The 18,181-nt window shown below is 54.3% G+C and overlaps 1 protein-coding gene and 1 non-coding gene across 2 annotated transcripts in view; both read left to right on the top strand.

Annotated features, from left to right (window-relative positions):
- Positions 1–1,175: 1,175 nt before the first annotated feature.
- The window catches only part of PCNX2 (pecanex 2), a 55,736-nt gene continuing 38,730 nt past the window's right edge, over positions 1,176–18,181 (top strand). Inside the window, exons 1-12 of the mRNA XM_036355127.1 lie at positions 1,176–1,530; positions 5,846–6,051; positions 6,497–6,617; positions 7,790–7,826; positions 8,441–9,592; positions 10,673–10,808; positions 10,954–11,099; positions 12,952–13,045; positions 15,006–15,138; positions 16,609–16,754; positions 17,391–17,544; positions 17,634–17,666. Of these exons, the coding sequence (XP_036211020.1) occupies positions 1,378–1,530; positions 5,846–6,051; positions 6,497–6,617; positions 7,790–7,826; positions 8,441–9,592; positions 10,673–10,808; positions 10,954–11,099; positions 12,952–13,045; positions 15,006–15,138; positions 16,609–16,754; positions 17,391–17,544; positions 17,634–17,666 (2,511 nt within the window). The 5' untranslated portion in view covers positions 1,176–1,377. The remainder of the gene's footprint in view (positions 1,531–5,845; positions 6,052–6,496; positions 6,618–7,789; positions 7,827–8,440; positions 9,593–10,672; positions 10,809–10,953; positions 11,100–12,951; positions 13,046–15,005; positions 15,139–16,608; positions 16,755–17,390; positions 17,545–17,633; positions 17,667–18,181) is intronic.
- On the top strand, positions 3,205–3,309 carry LOC118679000. Its single transcript, XR_004975092.1, has one exon. It is a non-coding gene; the product is annotated as a U6 spliceosomal RNA (small nuclear RNA).

Genomic DNA, 18,181 nt, shown 5'->3' with positions numbered 1-18,181 from the left:
CATTTTTGTTTCTTATTTTGGGGGTGGGGACATGAGGTACTCTTTTAATGTCGAGGTGAAGTCCTCCTCTATTTCTGAGAAGTTCTTTAGTTATAATTTAGAATCTACCTCGGGTTCCATTATTTCTAATCTGTCCTCCAGGGACACTCATTTGTAAAGAAGGTTTAGAAAAAAATAATTTCAAAAATAAGTAACAGTCGCCGACAAAACACACACACACACAATACACGCTGACCTTCACGAGACATGAGCAGTGTCATCTGGGAACAGTGGCGCTGTCATTTGGGGCGAGCTTTCTGGAGTCCTGAATCCACCCTTTGTGCAAAGTCTTTTCCTGCTTTGTAAGACCAGCAAAGGTTCTGCCTTTTACTGTACGAGGAGCAGTGTTCTGGTGCCACCCAGTGTTACAATTGAGTCAAGATCACTCTGCTTTAAAAAACATTTCTTTCTTTTTTTTTTTTTTTTTTAATTGATTTCAGAGAGGAAGGGAGAGGGAGAGGGAGAGGGAGAGGGAGAGTTAGAAACATCAATGCTGAGAGAGAATCATTGATTGGCTGCCTCCTGCACGCCCCCTACTGGGAATGAGCCCACAACCCAGGCATATGCCCTTGACTGGAATCGAACCCACGACCCTTCAGGCGGCAGGTCGTCGCTCTATCCACTGAGCCAAGACGGCCAGGGCCAGAGATAGATTTTTATTTACTTATTTACTTATTTTAAAGCTTCCTTGTTAAAAGTATTACAGCCCTAACCGGTTTGGCTCAGTGGGTAGAGCGTCGGCCTGTGGACTGAAGGGTCCCAGGTTCGATTCAGGGCAAGGGCATGTACCTGGGTTGCGGGCACATCCCAGTAGGGGGTGTGCAGGAGGCAGTTAATTGATGTTTCTTTCTCATCAATGTTTCTAACTCTCTATCCCTCTCCCTTCCTCTCTGTAAAAAATAAAATATATGAGGGGGGGAAAAAAAAAAGTATTACATATGTCCCTTCTTTCCCCATGGACCGCTTCCAGCCCGCCCCCGCCCTCACGCCCCCGAATAGGAGGAGGGGCTCCCCCTGGGCGGGGCTGTGCGCGCTGGGCGGGCGCTGGGCGGAGCCTCTGGAGCATCCTCCCAGCCGCCGCGCGGCGCATCATGGGAAAATCCTTCCTCCTGCGGTCATGGCGCTCACCTGCCCTGCGGCGGCGGCAGCAGCCGGTTCCGGCGCCGCAGGCCGTGCGTCGGGGCAGGAAGGCGGCTCGGGCTTCCGTGGTGGGGCGCGGGGAGGCGGAGGGGGCTGCGGAGAAGGCGGGGGCGCGGCCCGGCGACCCTGGTGTTAGAGCTGAGCGCGCCCTGGGCCTGGGAGCGGCGGGCAGCGGGGCCTCCACCCCCGGCAGCAGGCATGGGGTCCCAGGTGCTGCAGCTGCTCCGCCAGGGCGTGTGGGCCGCGCTCACCGGGGGCTGGTACCACGACCCCGAGCACAGCAAGTTCACCAACAGCTGCCACCTGTACCTGTGGCTGTTCCTGCTGCTGCTGCCCCTGGCCCTGCACCTGGTGAGGGGGGCGGCCTAAGGCTGGGGAGACAGGATGGAGAGGGGACGGGATGGAGGGGAGACTGGGTGGAGGGGAGACAGGGTGAGGGAAAAAGCTACCCAAACCGATGGGTCTGCCTCCTGATGGACAGGGCTGGCCCTGACACTCAGAAGGTGGGATGGGGAAAGTCCCCAGGAATTTGGGAGGGAAAGGGCAGGGGAAAAGGTGGACCGGGACTCACGGGCAGAAAAAGAGGTGGAAAGGACTTTGGGTGCATCGGAGGCCTGACGGATTGTGATGCTGGATGTTAGGATGAGTCAGCCTCTCCTGGGAGCTGGGGGGTCGGGGCCTGTGCTGGGCCTCTTGGCTGGTTGGGGGGGGGGGGGCGGGGGGCAGTGTTGGATGTAAATATTCTGCACGGTGGCCCAAAGGCAGAATGAAGTGTTCAGACCTATTGAGCCGTTGACGTTCTCCCACTCGCCTCCCTTCCCGTTTTGCTTTGAGGAGGCAGGTTCAGTTAGGGAGCGGCTCCACCTAGCACACCACTGTGTGGAGAAACCTGCACAGACAGGACAACGGGCACATCTAACGTTGTTCGTGCTGAGCAAAGTGTTACGGCACGTAGTGGGGCTTGTGGGCTTAGTAGGGCTCCCACAACGGGTGCCCGCTGAGGGACGACCTGGATGACCCTCTGAGGCACATTGGAGACACCTGCTTGAAACAGCGGTTAATTTGAAAAGCCCCACGAATTACTGACCTTTACGTGCCCAGAATCTAATTTCGATGTGCCTGTTGAAAGGTTTTATTCCGAAAACATAATTTGACCATGGCTCGGCAGTCCACCTGCTGGGTTAAATTGTGGGTCCACCTCCCACGAGTTCTGTGGCCTTGGGGGTTACTTACCCTGTCGGATACTTTTCCGTTTCTTATCTCAAAAACGAGAAAAATGACACTACCAGATGTACAGTGTTTATTTGGGGGCTTAAATGAGATGCCATTCGCCATCGATCTGTCTGGCTGGACCCGGAATTGCACGCGGACCTGGTTTAAATGTCTGTTTGGCTAGTTATTAGCTGTTTGACCTGGTAATTGGCCTATCTAGGGCCACACTCTTTTTGTCGTTGCTGTTATCCTCGCGCGAGGATATTTTTCCATTGATTTTTAGGGAGAGTGGAAGAGAGAGGAATAAGACAGAGAGAAACATCGATCGATGTGAGAGAAACACATCGATTGGTTGCCTCCTGCACACACCCTGACCAGGGCCCGGGCTGGGGAGGAGCCTGCAAGCGAGGTATGTGCCCTTGACCGGAATCAAACTCTGGTCCACCTGCTCTATCCACTGAGCCAAACTGGCTAGGGCTGTTAACTTCTTTTTTGGTTTGTTCAATTTACAAGAACGTGGGCCCAAAATGATATTTGCTGCTTGCTGACACCCGGGGCTTACTCGGAGTTCTGTGATTTGAGGGGCCTGGAACCTTTCTGGGTGTTGCACAATTTTAGCTTGAGCATGCTCCCTCCAGGCAGTCCACTGTAGGGAGAATTCACTGTAGGGACTTGGACTGTGTACGTTAAAATTGCATTAGTACTTAGCGCTATGCCCTAGAGTTGCCTTAGCTTTGGTTGATATTGTGGAAAATTATTTATTCGCATCTGTAAACTCTATATGTATGAGAAATGCTCAAAACACACACCCCAGCTCGCTTCGGCAGCACATACACTAAAACTGGAATGATACAGAGAAGATTAGCATGGCCCCTGCACAAGGATGACATGCAAATTCATGAAGCGTTCCATTTTTTTTTTTTTAAACAAAAACAGAAATACACACCCCCAAACAGTAAGCCAATTTGGATCCTCTGGAAAGAATTCCACTTAGATTTTATTATCAGCCTCGTGTCCTTTTGCACAGGCTGAACAATGCATTTGTCATCAGAGATATTTAAGCTTTGATTTATTACATGTGGTCTGTACTTAACCTGTCTGCGATAACGCAGGTCCCTGTGGAGGTTTAGGGCAGAGACACCCCGCCGTGACCCTGACCCTGAATGAGTTCTGACGGTGCCTGGCTAGTGTTTACCAATTGTGTGACCTTGTGTGAGTCACGTCACTTCTTCAGTTTTTTTGCTTAAAAAATATTTTTTTTTTATTGATTTCAGAGAGGGAGGGAGAGGAGGGGAGAGAGAGATAGCAACATCCATGATGAGAGAGAATCATGGATCAGCCGCCTCTTGCACTCGCCCTAGTGGGGATGGAGCCTGCAACCTGGGCATGTGCCCTGATGGGGAATCGAACCTTGGCCTCCTGGTTCATAGGTGGATGCTCAACCACTGAGCCACACTGGCCGGGCACTTCTTCCGTTGTATCACCTCTGAAATGGGGATAATGGGTTTTACTTAATAGCTTTAGCGGCTGCGCCCAGGGAGAGGGCCTGGCCACGGCCATCTAGAGGATGAGGGGAAAATTGAGAATGTTAGCCGAGGTCCTGGGGTTCCCACTGTGTCCAGGTCTCTGGCCTTCCCACCGACTGGTGCTGCCTGAGCTGCTCCACACGAGAGCACATGAACCCCCAAAACAGTAGAGGCACTCAGAGGGGGATCAATAAAAATCCCCCTGGCAGCTTGGTCAGAGGAAGAGCTGGGCCGTGGGAAAAATGGGTGGAACCTTCCCATTCTCCAAGCCCCCAGGCAGGGCACATCCTCTGTGCTTTTCACACCGAAAGCCTGTCCTCTGGGCGCTGTAGCACCTTTCCTTCCCGCCAGACTTGCCCTGTTCCCACTTCTCCTTTTTTGGTTCAGCCTCAGAGACTCGCTTTGTCAGCACTCACTTCGTTTCTAATTATAACAAAGTGGGAGAGCCTGTCACTGCTGGCGTAGCACCGGCCATAGAGTGAGCGCTCTATGTATAGCAGCTGTTACTGCTATAGTCTAGCCACTCCCCATTTGGGTCCATAACTAGTTTTCCTTAGGTTTTTCTGCCATGGAAGGATGTGGTCCACGCTTTCCTTCTCTGAACTTGAATCTGGTCCTCCCAGCTCCGGGGGCCTCCTTTATTCTCACCTTGAGATGCACCGTCCGTTGCAGTTTCTCCGTCATTCACTTGACTCTGAACTTGCTGCCTCCTGCCCTCACCTGCCTGAAACAGTGGGTTTGCGGGAAGCGGCGGCAGCGGGCGATGCTGAAAGGCGTTGCTCCCTGGCCCGGCCGCCCCTTGGCCGTGCAGACCTGGGCCTCCCACGGCCGGGTTCTTTATTTGTCGGTTTGAAGTAGGGTACTCCTCTTTGGTCCCCGTGGAAGCGGTTTATTCTCACTGGGGCACCATGCTTTTCATAGCCAGTCCTCGGGGAGCCAGCATTGATCTCTCCGGGCTGCTCAAGCGATGGAGAGTCATACCCATCAGTTATTAATAAGCCTGAAGTGGCATAAAGTGGTGCAGTCATGTGGAAACAGTATGGCGGGTCCTTGAAAAATTGAACAGGCCTGGCCGGCGTGGCTCAGTGGTTGATGGTCGACCTATGAACCAGGAGGTCACGGTTCGATTCTGGTCGGGGCACATGCTCAGGTTGCGGGCTCGGTCCCCAGTGGGGGGCACGCAGGGGGCAGCCGATCAGTGATTCTGTTTCATCATGGATGTTTCTATCTCTCGCTCCCTCTCCCTTCCTCTCTGAAATTAATAAAAATATATTTAAAAAAAATTAAACTGAATTACCATAGGATCCAGCAGTTTCACATCAGATTATATAAATAAAAAAAAATGAAAGAAGGTCCTGTGGAATCAACCCAAATGTCTATTGACTGATGAATGGAGAAGCAAAATGCGGTACATACACACCGTGCAACCTTGTTCAGTCTTTTTTTTATATTAAATATATTTTTATTGATTTCAATGCAGCATGGACTATGTCAGAACCTGAGGAACTTTAAGAAAGACTTACTTATTTTTTTTTTTAAATGCATTTTATTCATTTTTTACAGAGAGGAAGGGAGAGGGATAGAGAGTTAGAAACATTGATCAGCCGCCTCCTGCACACTCCCCACTGGGGAATGTGCCCGCAACCAAGGTACATGCCCTTGACCGGAATCGAACCTGGGACCCTTGAGTCCGCAGGCCGACGCTCTATCCACTGAGCCACCCTGGTTAGGGCTAAGAAAGACTTTTTTAAAGGACGAAAGGGTAGCCGCTCTTTCTCCTCAGGTGTCGCAGGTGGAAAAGTTCTAAGATTGATCCTTTGAAATCTTGTCCAATTTGTGCTCCATAAATAGTCCAAAAGTGCTTTCAGGTTTAAAAGAACGACGGTCCAATAAGCAAGCGACCTTCTCCTTTCTTCTCTCTCCTCCAGGCTCTTCCTCCCAACGCCGTCACGGTGTTTCTCTACTGCAGTTCAGTGACTGTATTCTTCGCAATAATCAAACTGGTCAGCTACCGCCTCCACCTCATGTTCGACGAAGGAGAAGCGATTCAGCGGAGGCCCTCCGGAAAGAAAGAGAAGTGCAGCAAACACAGAGAGACCCACAGCGAACACACGCCGAACCACAAAGCCCCGAGGTAGCACGGCGGGCTCACTCATCGGCTCACCATTTAAATGTTTTCGTCTTGATTACAATATATATATATTTTTTTATTGATTTCAGAGAGGAAGGGAGAGGGAGAGAGAGAGCTAGAAACATCCATGATGAGAGAGAATCATGGATCGCCTGCCTCCTGCACGCCCCACACTGGGGATCGAGCCCGCCACCCGGGCCTGTGCCCTGAGCGGGAATCGAACCATGACCTCCTGGTTCACAGGTCGACGCTCACCCACTGAGCCGCACCAGCCAGGCACATGTCTTATTTTAAAGTCATGCTTACTACTCTGTCTTAAAAACTTAATTTGCATACAGTGATTATGACGAAATGGAGTCTGGGGAAGAATTGTCTGGGGACCAGTACGGAAAGTGTCATAGTGCTGATGGCTAATTTCATTGCCCTTGTGTTTCTCCTGTTGGGTTAGCAATAACCAGCTGACTAGCAATGGCAAGAAGGGAGAGGCCGACCGGAACTGCTGCACGCCCCCCCTGCGCTGCGGCTCCCAGGGGCAGAACTCCGGCTCTCACCGCTCCTCCGGGCTGCTGGTGAGTGTGGGCTTCCCTGTCCCTTCTCGGGTGTCGGGTGCGGAGCCCGCCGGGACTGGGCGCGTGCACTGTGATTGAGCTTACCTGCACCTCGCTGTGAACCCTGGCCCTTGAGCCTGTGGAATAGCCCGTCTCGGAGCAAGAAGGTGACCTGGGGCCGTGCTGGGACCATAGGAGAGACACCCAGTCGTGTGTTGGAAACACCCACCGGCCTGGCCTGCCTCTCTGGCCGGAAGAGCCCATTGCAGACCTTCACTCCCCTCTCTTCTCCTCTCCCTTCTCGTGGAGTCAGCTTCGCCTCTCCACCTTAATCCTCCCCTGTCTGTTAGAAGGTCAATAAATCACCCTTTTTAAAAAAATATATTTTTATTGAATTCAGAGAGGAAGGGAGAGAGGGAGAGAGAGACATCAATGATGAGAGAGAATCATGGATCGGCTGCCCCCTGCACGCCCCTTACTTGGGATCGAGCCTGCAACCCGGACATGTGCCCCGACCGGGAATTGAACCGTGACCTCCTGATTCACAGGTCGATGCTCAACCAATGAGCCACACTGGCCAGGCATAAATCACCCCTTTTCTTGATTAATTTTATTGGGCTCTAGTCACTATAGTATAAAGTAGGACATTATTTCTTCTCCGTATGCTACATTCTTTTTTTTTTTTTTAAAGAAAACGCGAATTTTTAAAATTATTTTTTTATTTTTTATTTTTATTGATTTCAGAGAGGAAGAGATTGAGAGATAGAAACATCAATGATGAGAGAGAATCATGATCAGCTGCCTCCTGCACGCCCCACACTGGGGATCGAGCCCACAACCCGGGCATGTGCCCTGATTGGGAATCGAACCCGGGACCCTTCAGTCCACAGGCCGACGCTCTATCCACTGAGCCAAACCGGCCAGGGCCTATGCTACATTCCTGCATGCACCTCCTCCCTGCTGGTTTACAGCCCAGGGATGACTGAATGGCCGTTCGCTAGAGAACGCCCTTTTATCACAGGGCAGTCGTCGTAGGTGGGTGTCTCCATGCGGATGATTTTGCATTTTTTTTTCTGCTGTCCATCTTATTGGAGGCTTAAGCAGTGTCACCGAGAAGGACAGTGGCTGCTGACTGCCTGGAAGTGGGCAGTGAGCTGAGTCATGTATTGATTTTCCTTCTCTCCTTTACTTAGGAGCTGCCGGCACAGGAAACAGTGGAAGATCTCAAAGGTAGAGTGTCTGTGGTCATCATTTAATATTTTATCACAGCACGGTCCTCCGCGAAGTGAAAAACAATGTCGTCAAAGAGGATCCCCGTGAAATCATTGGAAATGCGAGCCTTGCCTCAGGCTGCATCGTTCTAGTTTTGCTTCATTTCTTTTACTTTTCATTTTAATGATTTCTCATCGGAATCTGCATGTCACGTCCGCATCCAAAGTGTGACATTGTGTCGGTCATATTTCACTGTCCCTTCTCCAGTTCGGTCCCCATTCCGTAGTGCGCATCATAGCAGGCGTAGAGTAAGTGTATCATCAACATTCAGACTTGAAATTGGCTCAACCACCAAGCCAGGGTGGCCGGGCCCAAACAGGTAGTTTAACCCGTCCCAGCCGGGCTCCCAAGGCCACAAAACAGCAGAAGCTAAACAAAGTCTGAATTATTATATATTTTTTCAGTACAGAGATGTCAAGAACACTTTCCCAGCGAAGGTGACATTTTTCAAATAAGCGTCCATTCGCTTTGGCGCTGGTGCCGTTTTCAGTTCTGTTGCTGTCAGGTCTTGGCCCGGGCCCTTCTCCATCCATTTCCAGCGCGAATAAAGTTGCTGTTGTTGTTGATGGCAGGTGTCATCCTGGCAGAAGACCAGCCTGTGGCACCCGTGTCACCCACCCCACCTGGCGTCAAAACGGACAGCTCCCCTCCTTCTAAAGCCCCCGTGCCGGGAGCCGGGACCCTGCCAGCCGTCCCAGCGAAGCCAGGCGTGGCAGGAAGAGCCGACAGAGGGAGGGGCGGAGGGGGCAGGGGGCAGCCCCCTCTCCGCCACCGGTCGGAGGGCGGCCTGGAGGAGAAGGTCTCCCCGAGGACAGGGGTTTCCTTCCAGCCGTGGGGGAGCGAGAATTCAGTCCTGACTCCGGAGCCCGGGAATGATGCCCAGGGCTCGGCCAGGGGGCAGCTGGAGAGCTTGAGCCGCAGCTGGCCGCAGTGTCACGCCGTCATCACCAACCCCGGGCACCCTCCAGGGGACGCTTCCCGGCAGGCGGACCCCACCCGGCAGGTGGACCCGCCCTTGAACCTACAAGGGGACATCTCCGAGGGAGAGGTGGCCGTGACTCTGATTGACACCTCTGAGCCCGGAGACCCGCTGAGTCTGCACGAGCCCATTAAGATCGTCATCACCATGAGCAGCGCCCGGGGCTCCGTGACGGACCTGGAGAGCTCGCTCCACCTGCAGGGGGTCGGCCCCGGGAGGACCGGTCCCCCAAACGTGGAGCAGAGAGTCCCCGTCATCACCCTGGAGCTGTCTGAGGACGGGGACCAGAGGGCGCCTGAGAGATGGATGGTGGAGGCCCCCTCTGCCCAGCCCACCGGCTGGGAGTCCGGGGACCAGGGCAATGCCACCGAGGCCCGCAGTCCTTCCCCGGGACGCCCCTGTGACTCAGTGCCCCCCGAGGGCGAGCGGGGCAGGGCCGGCCCGGCCAGCCTCGACCCCTCGTCCTGCAAGAGCAGCCAGGAGAAGCGACACGCCCGGGTGCTCAGCGTGGACAGCGGCACCGAGGTCTTCCTGAGCAGGAGCCCCGCCGAGGTTGATCACGAGAAGGAGAGAGCGATGCCCACGTCCAAGTCCGACCTGGAGGCGAAGGAGGGACAGACTCCCAACGAGTCCAACTTCCTGGAGTTTGTCTCCCTGTTGGAGTCGATCAGCACCGCCAAGGTGGGGGCGCCCGGCCGGAGGCGTGGTCCCCCGGAGCCGGGCAAAGACGGCGGGCTTCCTGGAGGTGAGTCACCCCCGGGGCAGGCGGGGTCTCTCCGTGGGGTCTGCCTCTGTGGTTTGGTTTTGCCCGTAGTGGGACCACCGCCAGGTGCTGGGATTTGCTGAAGGTGCTGGCCCTGAGCGGCGGCACCTAACCAGTGCCTGCCTCCTGGAGGGACCCAGTGTACATTAGCTTGGAAGCTTAGATTTGGAGAACACGTGAGGGGAAAAGACGGATCCGTTTTTAAAATGGGAAATGGGACCTCGCTCCAGAATGGCCAGGTTTGTGGACGTGACGGTTTTCGCCGATGCTGCCCACTTGTGCCTGAGGAACCTGAGTGGGTGATGCTCAGCCGGAGGAGCCAGGGTCCCGGGAGCGACGTCAAGGGCGTCCCTGCATCATCTGCCCGGGAAGCAGATGTGCTTGGCGACGTCTACATCATGCCTCTCACACATACGCTGTTTTCAGATACATTTCAGTGGTTCTCAACCTTCTGGCCCTTTGAATACGGCTCCTCATGTTGTGACCCCCAACCATAAAATTATTTTCGTCGCTACTTCATCACTGTCATGTTGCTACTGTGATGAATCGTCATGGAAATATCTGAGATGCAGGATGGTCTTAGGCGACCCCTGTGAAAGGGTCGTTCGACCGCCAAAGGGGTCACAACCCACAGGTTGAGAACCGCTGGTTTAGGTATTTACGTAGTCAACCAAAGGCATATTTATTTATTTATTTTTTAAAATGTATTTTATTGATTTTTTACAGAGAGGAAGGGAGAGGGATAGAGATTTAGAAACATCGATGAGAGAGAAACATCGATCAGCTGCCTCCTGCACACTCCCCACTGGAGATGTGCCCGCAACCAAGGTACATGCCCTTGACCAGAATCGAACCCGGGACCCTTGAGTCTGCAGGCCGATGCTCTATCCACTGAGCCAAACTGGTTAGGGCAAAAGGCATATTTAAACGCCCTCTGAATTCACAGGAGCCATTTAGATTTTCTCTCTACCCTTCGTTTCGGTTTGGGTAACTTATTTCCATGTGCTTGCACGTGAACTTCTCATTCAATCTTACATGAACACGTCAAGCCATGCTTTGCAGATAACGGCTCCCAGGAGAGGAAGAACGAAATCCTGGAAAGTGGACGCGGCGCCAAGCATGGAAAACCGGACGTGCAGAGTCAAGAGCTCGCCAGCCCCAGCCCCGCGCGCATGGAGCCCGCCAAGGTCACGGCCCTGTAAGGAGAACTGGCTTCTTGTCTAGCTGCGCACGGGGGCCCAGCGAGAGTCGGCCTCACTCGCCGGCCGCGCCCTCTCATGCTTTGCCGAGGACGAGGCGGCGTCCCCTTCCTGCCGGCGTTTGAACCTGGCGTGTCTGTTAAGTTTCCAGGGCAACCGGCAGAGACGGATCATCTACAGGGTCACGTCCCAGCAGGACAGCTCCGTCTTGCAAGTCATCAGCGGGCCCGAGACGTCCGTGCAAGAGGAGAGCTCCGGGGACGCCATGCACGTCTTCATCGACGAGCACGGTGAGCCTTCGGAGCGCGTCCCTCGTGAGGAGGGAGGGGCAAGCAGGCGGCTTCGGTGGGATCCCACGTGGTCCCTTGGCCTGAGCACGAGGCTTGGGAACAGGGAGACATAGTCCTACGATTGTTCACATGGAAGGTTCTTAGAACGGGGCACGCTCTCTCCTGCCCCAGGGCCTTTGCACTCGCGGTGTCCCCACGCCCACCATGCGCTGTCCACCCTTCAGATCTCACGTCCACAGAGAGCTCCCCAGGCAAACGGTTCCTGAACGCCTCGGACCTGGTCGGGTCCTGCTTCGTGTCCCCCGAACACCCGCTTCTCATCTTCCTTGGATCCTCTTACAGCTTGTAATTCTTTACCGACTTAACGATTGTGCGATTAATGGCATTTCCCCCTCACAGTGATAAACTCCAGGAAGGCAATGGCCAGGACCTAGTCAGCAGTTTTGGATATATGTTGAAAATATGGCCTTGATATATTTTGGTGCCTTGTTATAAAAAGGATTTAACATGGGAGAAAGAGAAGGAAGGAAGGAAGGACGGAAGGAAGGAAGAAAAAAGAGGAAGAGAGAGAGGGAGGGAGGAAGGAAGGCAGGGAAGATGGAAGGAAGGCTCACTAGGTGACAAGTTCAAAGTTCTGTAGGTAAGTGATACAGCCCCTGGCTTCTCAAGGATGGGCCCTGGCTTGGGTCTCTTACAGATCAATTAATGCTTGTAATTTACTCTCATAAGGATCCTGGTTTGAATAATAGATCAACCCGGCCAGCGTGGCTCAGTGGTTGAGCGTCGACCTAGGAACCAGGAGATCACGGTTTGATTCCTGGTCTCTCTCTCCCTCTCCATCATCATAACTCACATGGTGCCTGATCTCTAGAGCAGTGATTTACAGTTTGAGGTGCTTGTCACAGCCCTGAGGGCAGCGGCTGTCATGGCTAACGTTCCTCTTGGTGGGAGGACCCCTCACGTCGAGGCCCAGCGCTCCCGTCTGCACTCCAGCTGCTCCCAACAAGGTTAATTATATTCCCGCGTCACCTGGAGAAGGAACCCTAAAACCTCTTCTGGGGAGAGACCCTTTGCAAAGCGAGCTGATGTGCGCACCCCAATACCCTGACCCTCTTTAGCAGACTCGGTGAACGGCACAATAATCCCGCCTCTTGCTTCTCCTTACCGGGCAGTCAGTGGCTGCCGCGCAGCCGAAAACACACAGGTAGGTACGTCCCACGTGGCCCGCCAATCAAAACCACACGCTTAACGAGCCTGTCTTTGCACATGATCCAAAAAATACACCGAGCTCCAGCGTGCACAGAACATACTGACACATGGAGAGAACATACACAAAACGCACGATGGGAATACGTAAAAGTGAATTAAGAGATGGTACAGATTAATCAGAAGCAACGGATCAGTCACCGGCGTCAGGTTTGCCTAAGCATGATGATCAGAGAAGTACAACAAGACGGATTAACTTGCACATTCTGTGGAGAAGTGTAAGGAATGGACCTAGATTGCCAATTAAAAAAAAAAAAATGTGTTTATTGATTTTAGAGAGAAAGGAAGGGAGAGGGAGAGAAACATTGACGTGAGAGAGCAACATCGATGGGCTGCCTCCTGCACGCCTCCTCCTGGGGACCGAGCCCACAACCCGGGCAAGTGCCCTTGACCCGGAATTGAGCCTGTGACCTTTTGGATGTAATGGGGCGACGCTCAACCCACTGAGCCACACTGACCAGGGCGCAGTTTTTATTCAAGCAGCTCAAAATGCGTCCCCTCTAACTTGGAAACGGTATAAGCCGAGATGGGCCGTATACAGATCATTGCGTGTAATACTCTTTGCCGACATGTTGTGTTTTTACAGGAGAAATTAGATCCTGCTATTTAAAGTCTGGAAATCAGAAAGATGGCCCTGCCCCGCCCCAGCCACCAGGTCACGACGGTCTCTCTCCGGCCGGGTGAGTGCGCTCTGCGTTCAGGGTTGGGAGCTGTCGCGTGGCTGCTTCTGACTGTAGCCGAGGTGAGGGTGTGGATGTGCTCGGCCACTGGTAGGTGCCAAAGTGTGTGGGTTTCGTGTGAACAAAAGGAAAGCCTAGCCCGGCCCCGGCGTGGCCCAGCGGCTGAGCGCCGACCTGTGAACCAGGAGGTCAGGGTTCGATTCCCCGTCAGGGCACACGCCCGGGTTGAGGGTAGCTGGCAGGGCAGGGACTCACGTTCCCAGTGACCTCGGAGAGCAGAGACCCCGATCTCGGGCAGGTGGGAGCCCTTCGGAGCACGCTCACGGCTCACTTTCTGGGGTTTTGAGGTGGTGAAGTGCCTTCTGTCCTCCCTGCTAACTTGTGTCCCAGCATTTTGGCCTCTACAGCGTTTTTACTAGTACAGGAGGCACTTTTAATATTATAATTTCTTGACCTGGCTGGTGTTGCTCAGTGGATAGAGCGTTGGCCTGCTGACTGAAGGGTCCCAGGTTCGATTCTGGTCGGGGCGCATGCCTGGGTTGCGGGCTCGATCCCCAGGAGGCAGCTGATCCATGATTCTCTGTCATCATTGATGTTTCTGTCTCTCTCTCTCCCTCTCCCTTCCTCTCTGACATCAATAAGAATATATTTAAAAAAAAAAAAAAAAGATGACCGTGAACGGTTGAGGGGTTCCTACTGCCCCGATGCTGTGCCCTCTCCTCTGTGTTTCCGTGGCTGCCCTCAGCGCCTTCTCCACCCCCCCCCCCCCCCCTCCAGCAGTCCTCGCTTTGTTCTCTCTCGCCTTCGAGGCTCAGCCTTCACCCAGGCAGGAGGCGTGAGGGTGGGAGGTGTCCGAGGCCGCTTCGGGGTAGACTCCTGTCCTCCGAATCGCCTCCTCTGCCCCCCCCCTTCCTCCCGGGAAGAAGCCCTGACACAGTGGGGTTCCGCTCTGGTGGTCACAGCCCCCGGCGGCCACTTGGTGGCGCCCAGACCCCGTGCTGGCGGCCCGGCTCCCCCTCTGCCGTTCCCCCATCTCAAAGGCACAGATGGATGCTGCTGACCTGGGAAAGAAGAGCTGCTTGCAGACTGTAAAACAAGAATCCCTGCTAAAAGTCTAAATAACAGGCCGGGGGTTTCAAAACGGGCCTGCTTTGTTGAGATGCCCTGCACAGAGAGCTTGAGACACAAGACAGAGTCGGAAGGGAAGCGAGGCCCTCCCTCCCTCCCTCCCTCCCCCCCTCCCTTCCCCTCCCTCCCCCCTCCCTCCCTCCATCCCTTCCCCTCCCTCCCCCCTCCCTCCCTCCCCTCCCTCCCTCGGCTGGCGGGCTGTGATTTCTGAGATCTGGCGAAGATGAAGCCTTTCAGGTGTTTATTTCCACGTCAGTGGGAACAGACAGAAGCAGAGGTGTTTTGATTACTTGCTACTTGGAGAAGCGTGGATGGATGAAACCCCCTGAGTACAGTGTGGTGGGATGTCGTCACCTTCAACGTGAGGCCCAGCTCCGCCCATACAAAAGCGCACCTTTTTGCCCGGCCGCTGTGGCTCAGTGGTTGAGTGTCGACCTATGAACCAGGAGGTCAGGGTTCGATTCCTGGTCAGGGCACATGCCCGGGTTGTGGGCCTGATCCCCAGTGGGGGGCGTGCAGAAGGCAGCCGATCCATGATTCTCTCTCATCATGGATGTTTCTCTCTCTCTCTCCCTCTCCCTTCCTCTCTGAGATCAATAAAAATATATTTAAAAAAATAGAGAACACGAAGGCTGTCACCCCAGACGGCCCTGGGGGCCCAGGCACCCCGACAGCCCGGGCGATTGTCCCGGAAGAGGCTCTGCACACACACATCCATCCTCCTCCCTGGCCTCACTGCCCGCGTCGGGGGGCCCCAGCGCCCCGCGCTGTGTGTGACAGACGTGACCCCGTACAACAGGAGAGGGTAACCCAGCTTCTGTCTTGCCCCCAGAGACGCTCCGGCCAGCTCCTCCAGCACCAGCTCCGGGAGCCCCGACCCTTCCTCGGGGGACGCCTCGGTGAGCCCTCTCCAGCAGCAGCTGCTGCTGATGGTGGCGCAGAGGACCCAGCCGGACGCCCCCCGGGTAGGTCCCCCCGGCTGTTCGGGATCCTCGTGGAGGCAGGCGTCCGGGCCCCGTTTCCGGGGAGATGCCTGGCCGCGTCGGGCAGGTCTGGCCCGGGTGCGACGTCCCTGGGCCATGGCTGTGTCACTACATCCATCCAGGAGACCCCCACACGGCGATGCAGCCGCATTTTGGAACACGTTAGGTTTAAAGAGGACAGTCTCTAGTTTCCTGAGACATTGAGCAGTACGAGCATCTTATTCCTCGTCGATAATGAATGAATGGGGCGACTATTAATTGGTTCTTCATGGCACACGCAGTCCTGGCAGTGCCCGTCACGGGCTGTTTTAACGACGTCTGTTTTTAACGCGTCAGGTGTCGGAGGAGGTACGTTTGGGTTCCTCCTTCCTCCTCTCCGTCCTCCCTGTCCCTCCCTCCACCTGCCGGTCCCTCGGCCTCACCGAGGTCCCCCCACTTTCCCAGCTGGGCCCTGGGCTGCCGCTCGTGGTTCTGAATCAGCGTGGCCATTGTGGTGTCTGCGGGAGGTTCTCGTACGGCATTCGGATGCCAGGGCTGAGCCCACCGGGTTCTCGTGTCCCTGTGCCAGCCTTGTGCAGGCTCCCAGGACCCCCGCTCCGTGTTCGTCAGACAAACCCATGAAGCCTGTTTTGGTTTTTTTTTCTAAAATTGAACCCTTCTCTACTGGATGAGAGCCCATCACAGGTGGATTTGGGGTTCAAACATGTTAAACCAGGGCCTAAATTTCCCCACCTGTTTCTGTCTTACTGGTTTAGATTTTTTTTTCTAGAAAAATTTCAATTTTTCTGATATCAGGCCTCACACATTGGTAATAAAAGTCTTTTTACTCTTAGAAAGATTGGGATGTTTATCTCAACATGACATTAAATAACGTGCCTTTCACAAATTAAATCATTTAAGATCTTTTGTTGAATTCTGGTCGTTCCTAGGATTTCCTTTTGGGGCAGTTCCTTGGCTTTAGTGTTGCCAGCCCGGCCGGCATCGCCCAGTGGCTGAGCGTTGACCTATGAACCAGGAGGTCAGGGTTCGATTCCCGGTCAGGGCACATGCCCGGGTTGCGGGCTCGATCCCCAGTGTGGGGGCGTGCAGGAGGCAGCCGACCCATGATTCTCTCTCATCATGGATGTTTCTATCTCTCTCTCTCCCTCCCCCTTCCTCTGTGAAATCAATAAAAATATATTTAAAACAAAGAAAGAAAAATAAATAAAACAGTAGGATTGTGATATGGTGAGTAGCACAGTTAATGGCACACCATCATGGCAGTGAGGTGTGTGGGTGAGAGAGGCCTTTTGCGGACCATTATCCTTGTCTTTGGGCTCCGCCTTTATGAACGACGTTGGTTCACGTCCCAGAACGTGAGCATCTGCCTTTCGTTCTCTTAAATGATGAGATGCCTCTACGGCAGCCCCAAGTCGGTGTGAACCGTCTCTCTCTTCTCTCCGGGTCCGGCAGCACCAGAGTCAGGACCTGGAAGCCTTGTCCTGCTCTTCGGCCCCAGGGAAGTTCAACCGCGATCAGTTCTACAAGTTCCTCATTTTCCCCGGCAAGTGGATCAAGGTCTGGTACGACCGCCTGGCCCTGCTGGCGCTGCTGGACCGGTAAGGGGCCGAGCTTGCGGGTGCGTGGCCGGGCGCATGTGCACGCCTGTCAGGGGGACACAGCCGCTGAGGTTCTCGGGAACACGTTCAGGTCGCACACGTCTGTGCTGCAAACCTGTCAGAGCAGTGAGATCCGGACAAGGACAGACAAGGTCGCTTAGCAATTAAAATGGGAGACATGAGCCGGCCCGGCCAGTGTGGCTCAGTGGTTGAGCGTCGACCTATGAACCAGGACGCATTGCGCTGTTGTGGGAGGAGCAGGTAGTTCTCCCAGGAAACCCTCTCTAGTGGCCAAGGAGACCGAATGGGCTTATTCTTCATTCTTTTCAATGAGAGAAATCGGGGGTTAAAATTGTGTTTGTAAAGAAAGAAAGAAACAGGGGCAGGCTAGAGGGGTCCATGCAGGGGAAAGGGCACATAAGTAATACTTTCAACAATAAAGATTCTTTTTTAAAGTTACGATCGTGTTAAAAAAAGAGAGAAAGAAACTTGAAGCCTTGTCGGCAGGTGTGAAGGCGCGGAGAGAGCTGCCCGGCTGGCGGGGTTCTGTCTGCCTGGAGCACGCGGGGTTCCCTGGCGACAGACAGACACGCCCACCGTGTCCCCCCTCTGCTTGTACCTCCCCGCCCCGCGCAGGACGGAGGACGTCAAGGAGAACGTGCTGGCGGTCTCGCTCGTCGTCCTGGTGTCGCTGCTGGGCTTTGTGACGCTGAGCCGCGGCTTCTGCAAAGACCTGTGGGTGCTTCTATTCTGCCTGGTGATGGCCAGCTGCCAGTACTCCCTGCTCAAGGCAAGCCCCCCGCCCCCCGAACCCCCCCCCCCCACTGTGCGCGGGAGCCCGAGAGGTGCTGACACAGCCCCTTCTGATTTGTGTTCCAGAGCGTCCAGCCCGACCCCGCCTCGCCCATCCACGTAAGTGTCCGGGGAGACACGTTGCTTGTCTTGTCTGCGTGGGTTGGAGACAGGGAGTGGCCAGTATCTACTCCAGTGGTTCTCAACCTTCTGGCCCTTTAAATACAGTTCCTCATGTTGTGACCCAACCATACAATTATTTTTCGTGGCTACTTCATCACTGTCATGTTGCTACTGTGATGAATCGTCATGTAAATATCTGATCTGCAGGATGGTCTTAGGCGACCCCTGTGAAAGGGTCGTTCCACCGCCAAAGGGGTCGCGACCCACAGGTTGAGAACCGCTGATCTACTCAGCAGGCAAAAGAGAGGCCGGCTGGTGTGGCTCAGTGGTTGAGCGTCGACTTATGAACCAGGAGGTCACAGTGTGATTCCCGGTCAGGGCACAGGCCCGGGTTGCGGGCTCCATCCCCAGCGAGGGGCGTGCAGGAGGCAGCCGGTCCATGATTCTCTCTCATCGTGGATGTTTCTCTCTCTCTCCCCCTCTCCCTTCCCCTCTGAAATCAATATATATTT

This window comes from Myotis myotis, unplaced genomic scaffold (assembly GCF_014108235.1).
Source record: "Myotis myotis isolate mMyoMyo1 unplaced genomic scaffold, mMyoMyo1.p scaffold_m19_p_21, whole genome shotgun sequence".
Classification (NCBI taxonomy): Eukaryota; Metazoa; Chordata; class Mammalia; order Chiroptera; family Vespertilionidae; genus Myotis; species Myotis myotis.
This window is presented reverse-complemented; position numbering and strand designations above follow the sequence as displayed.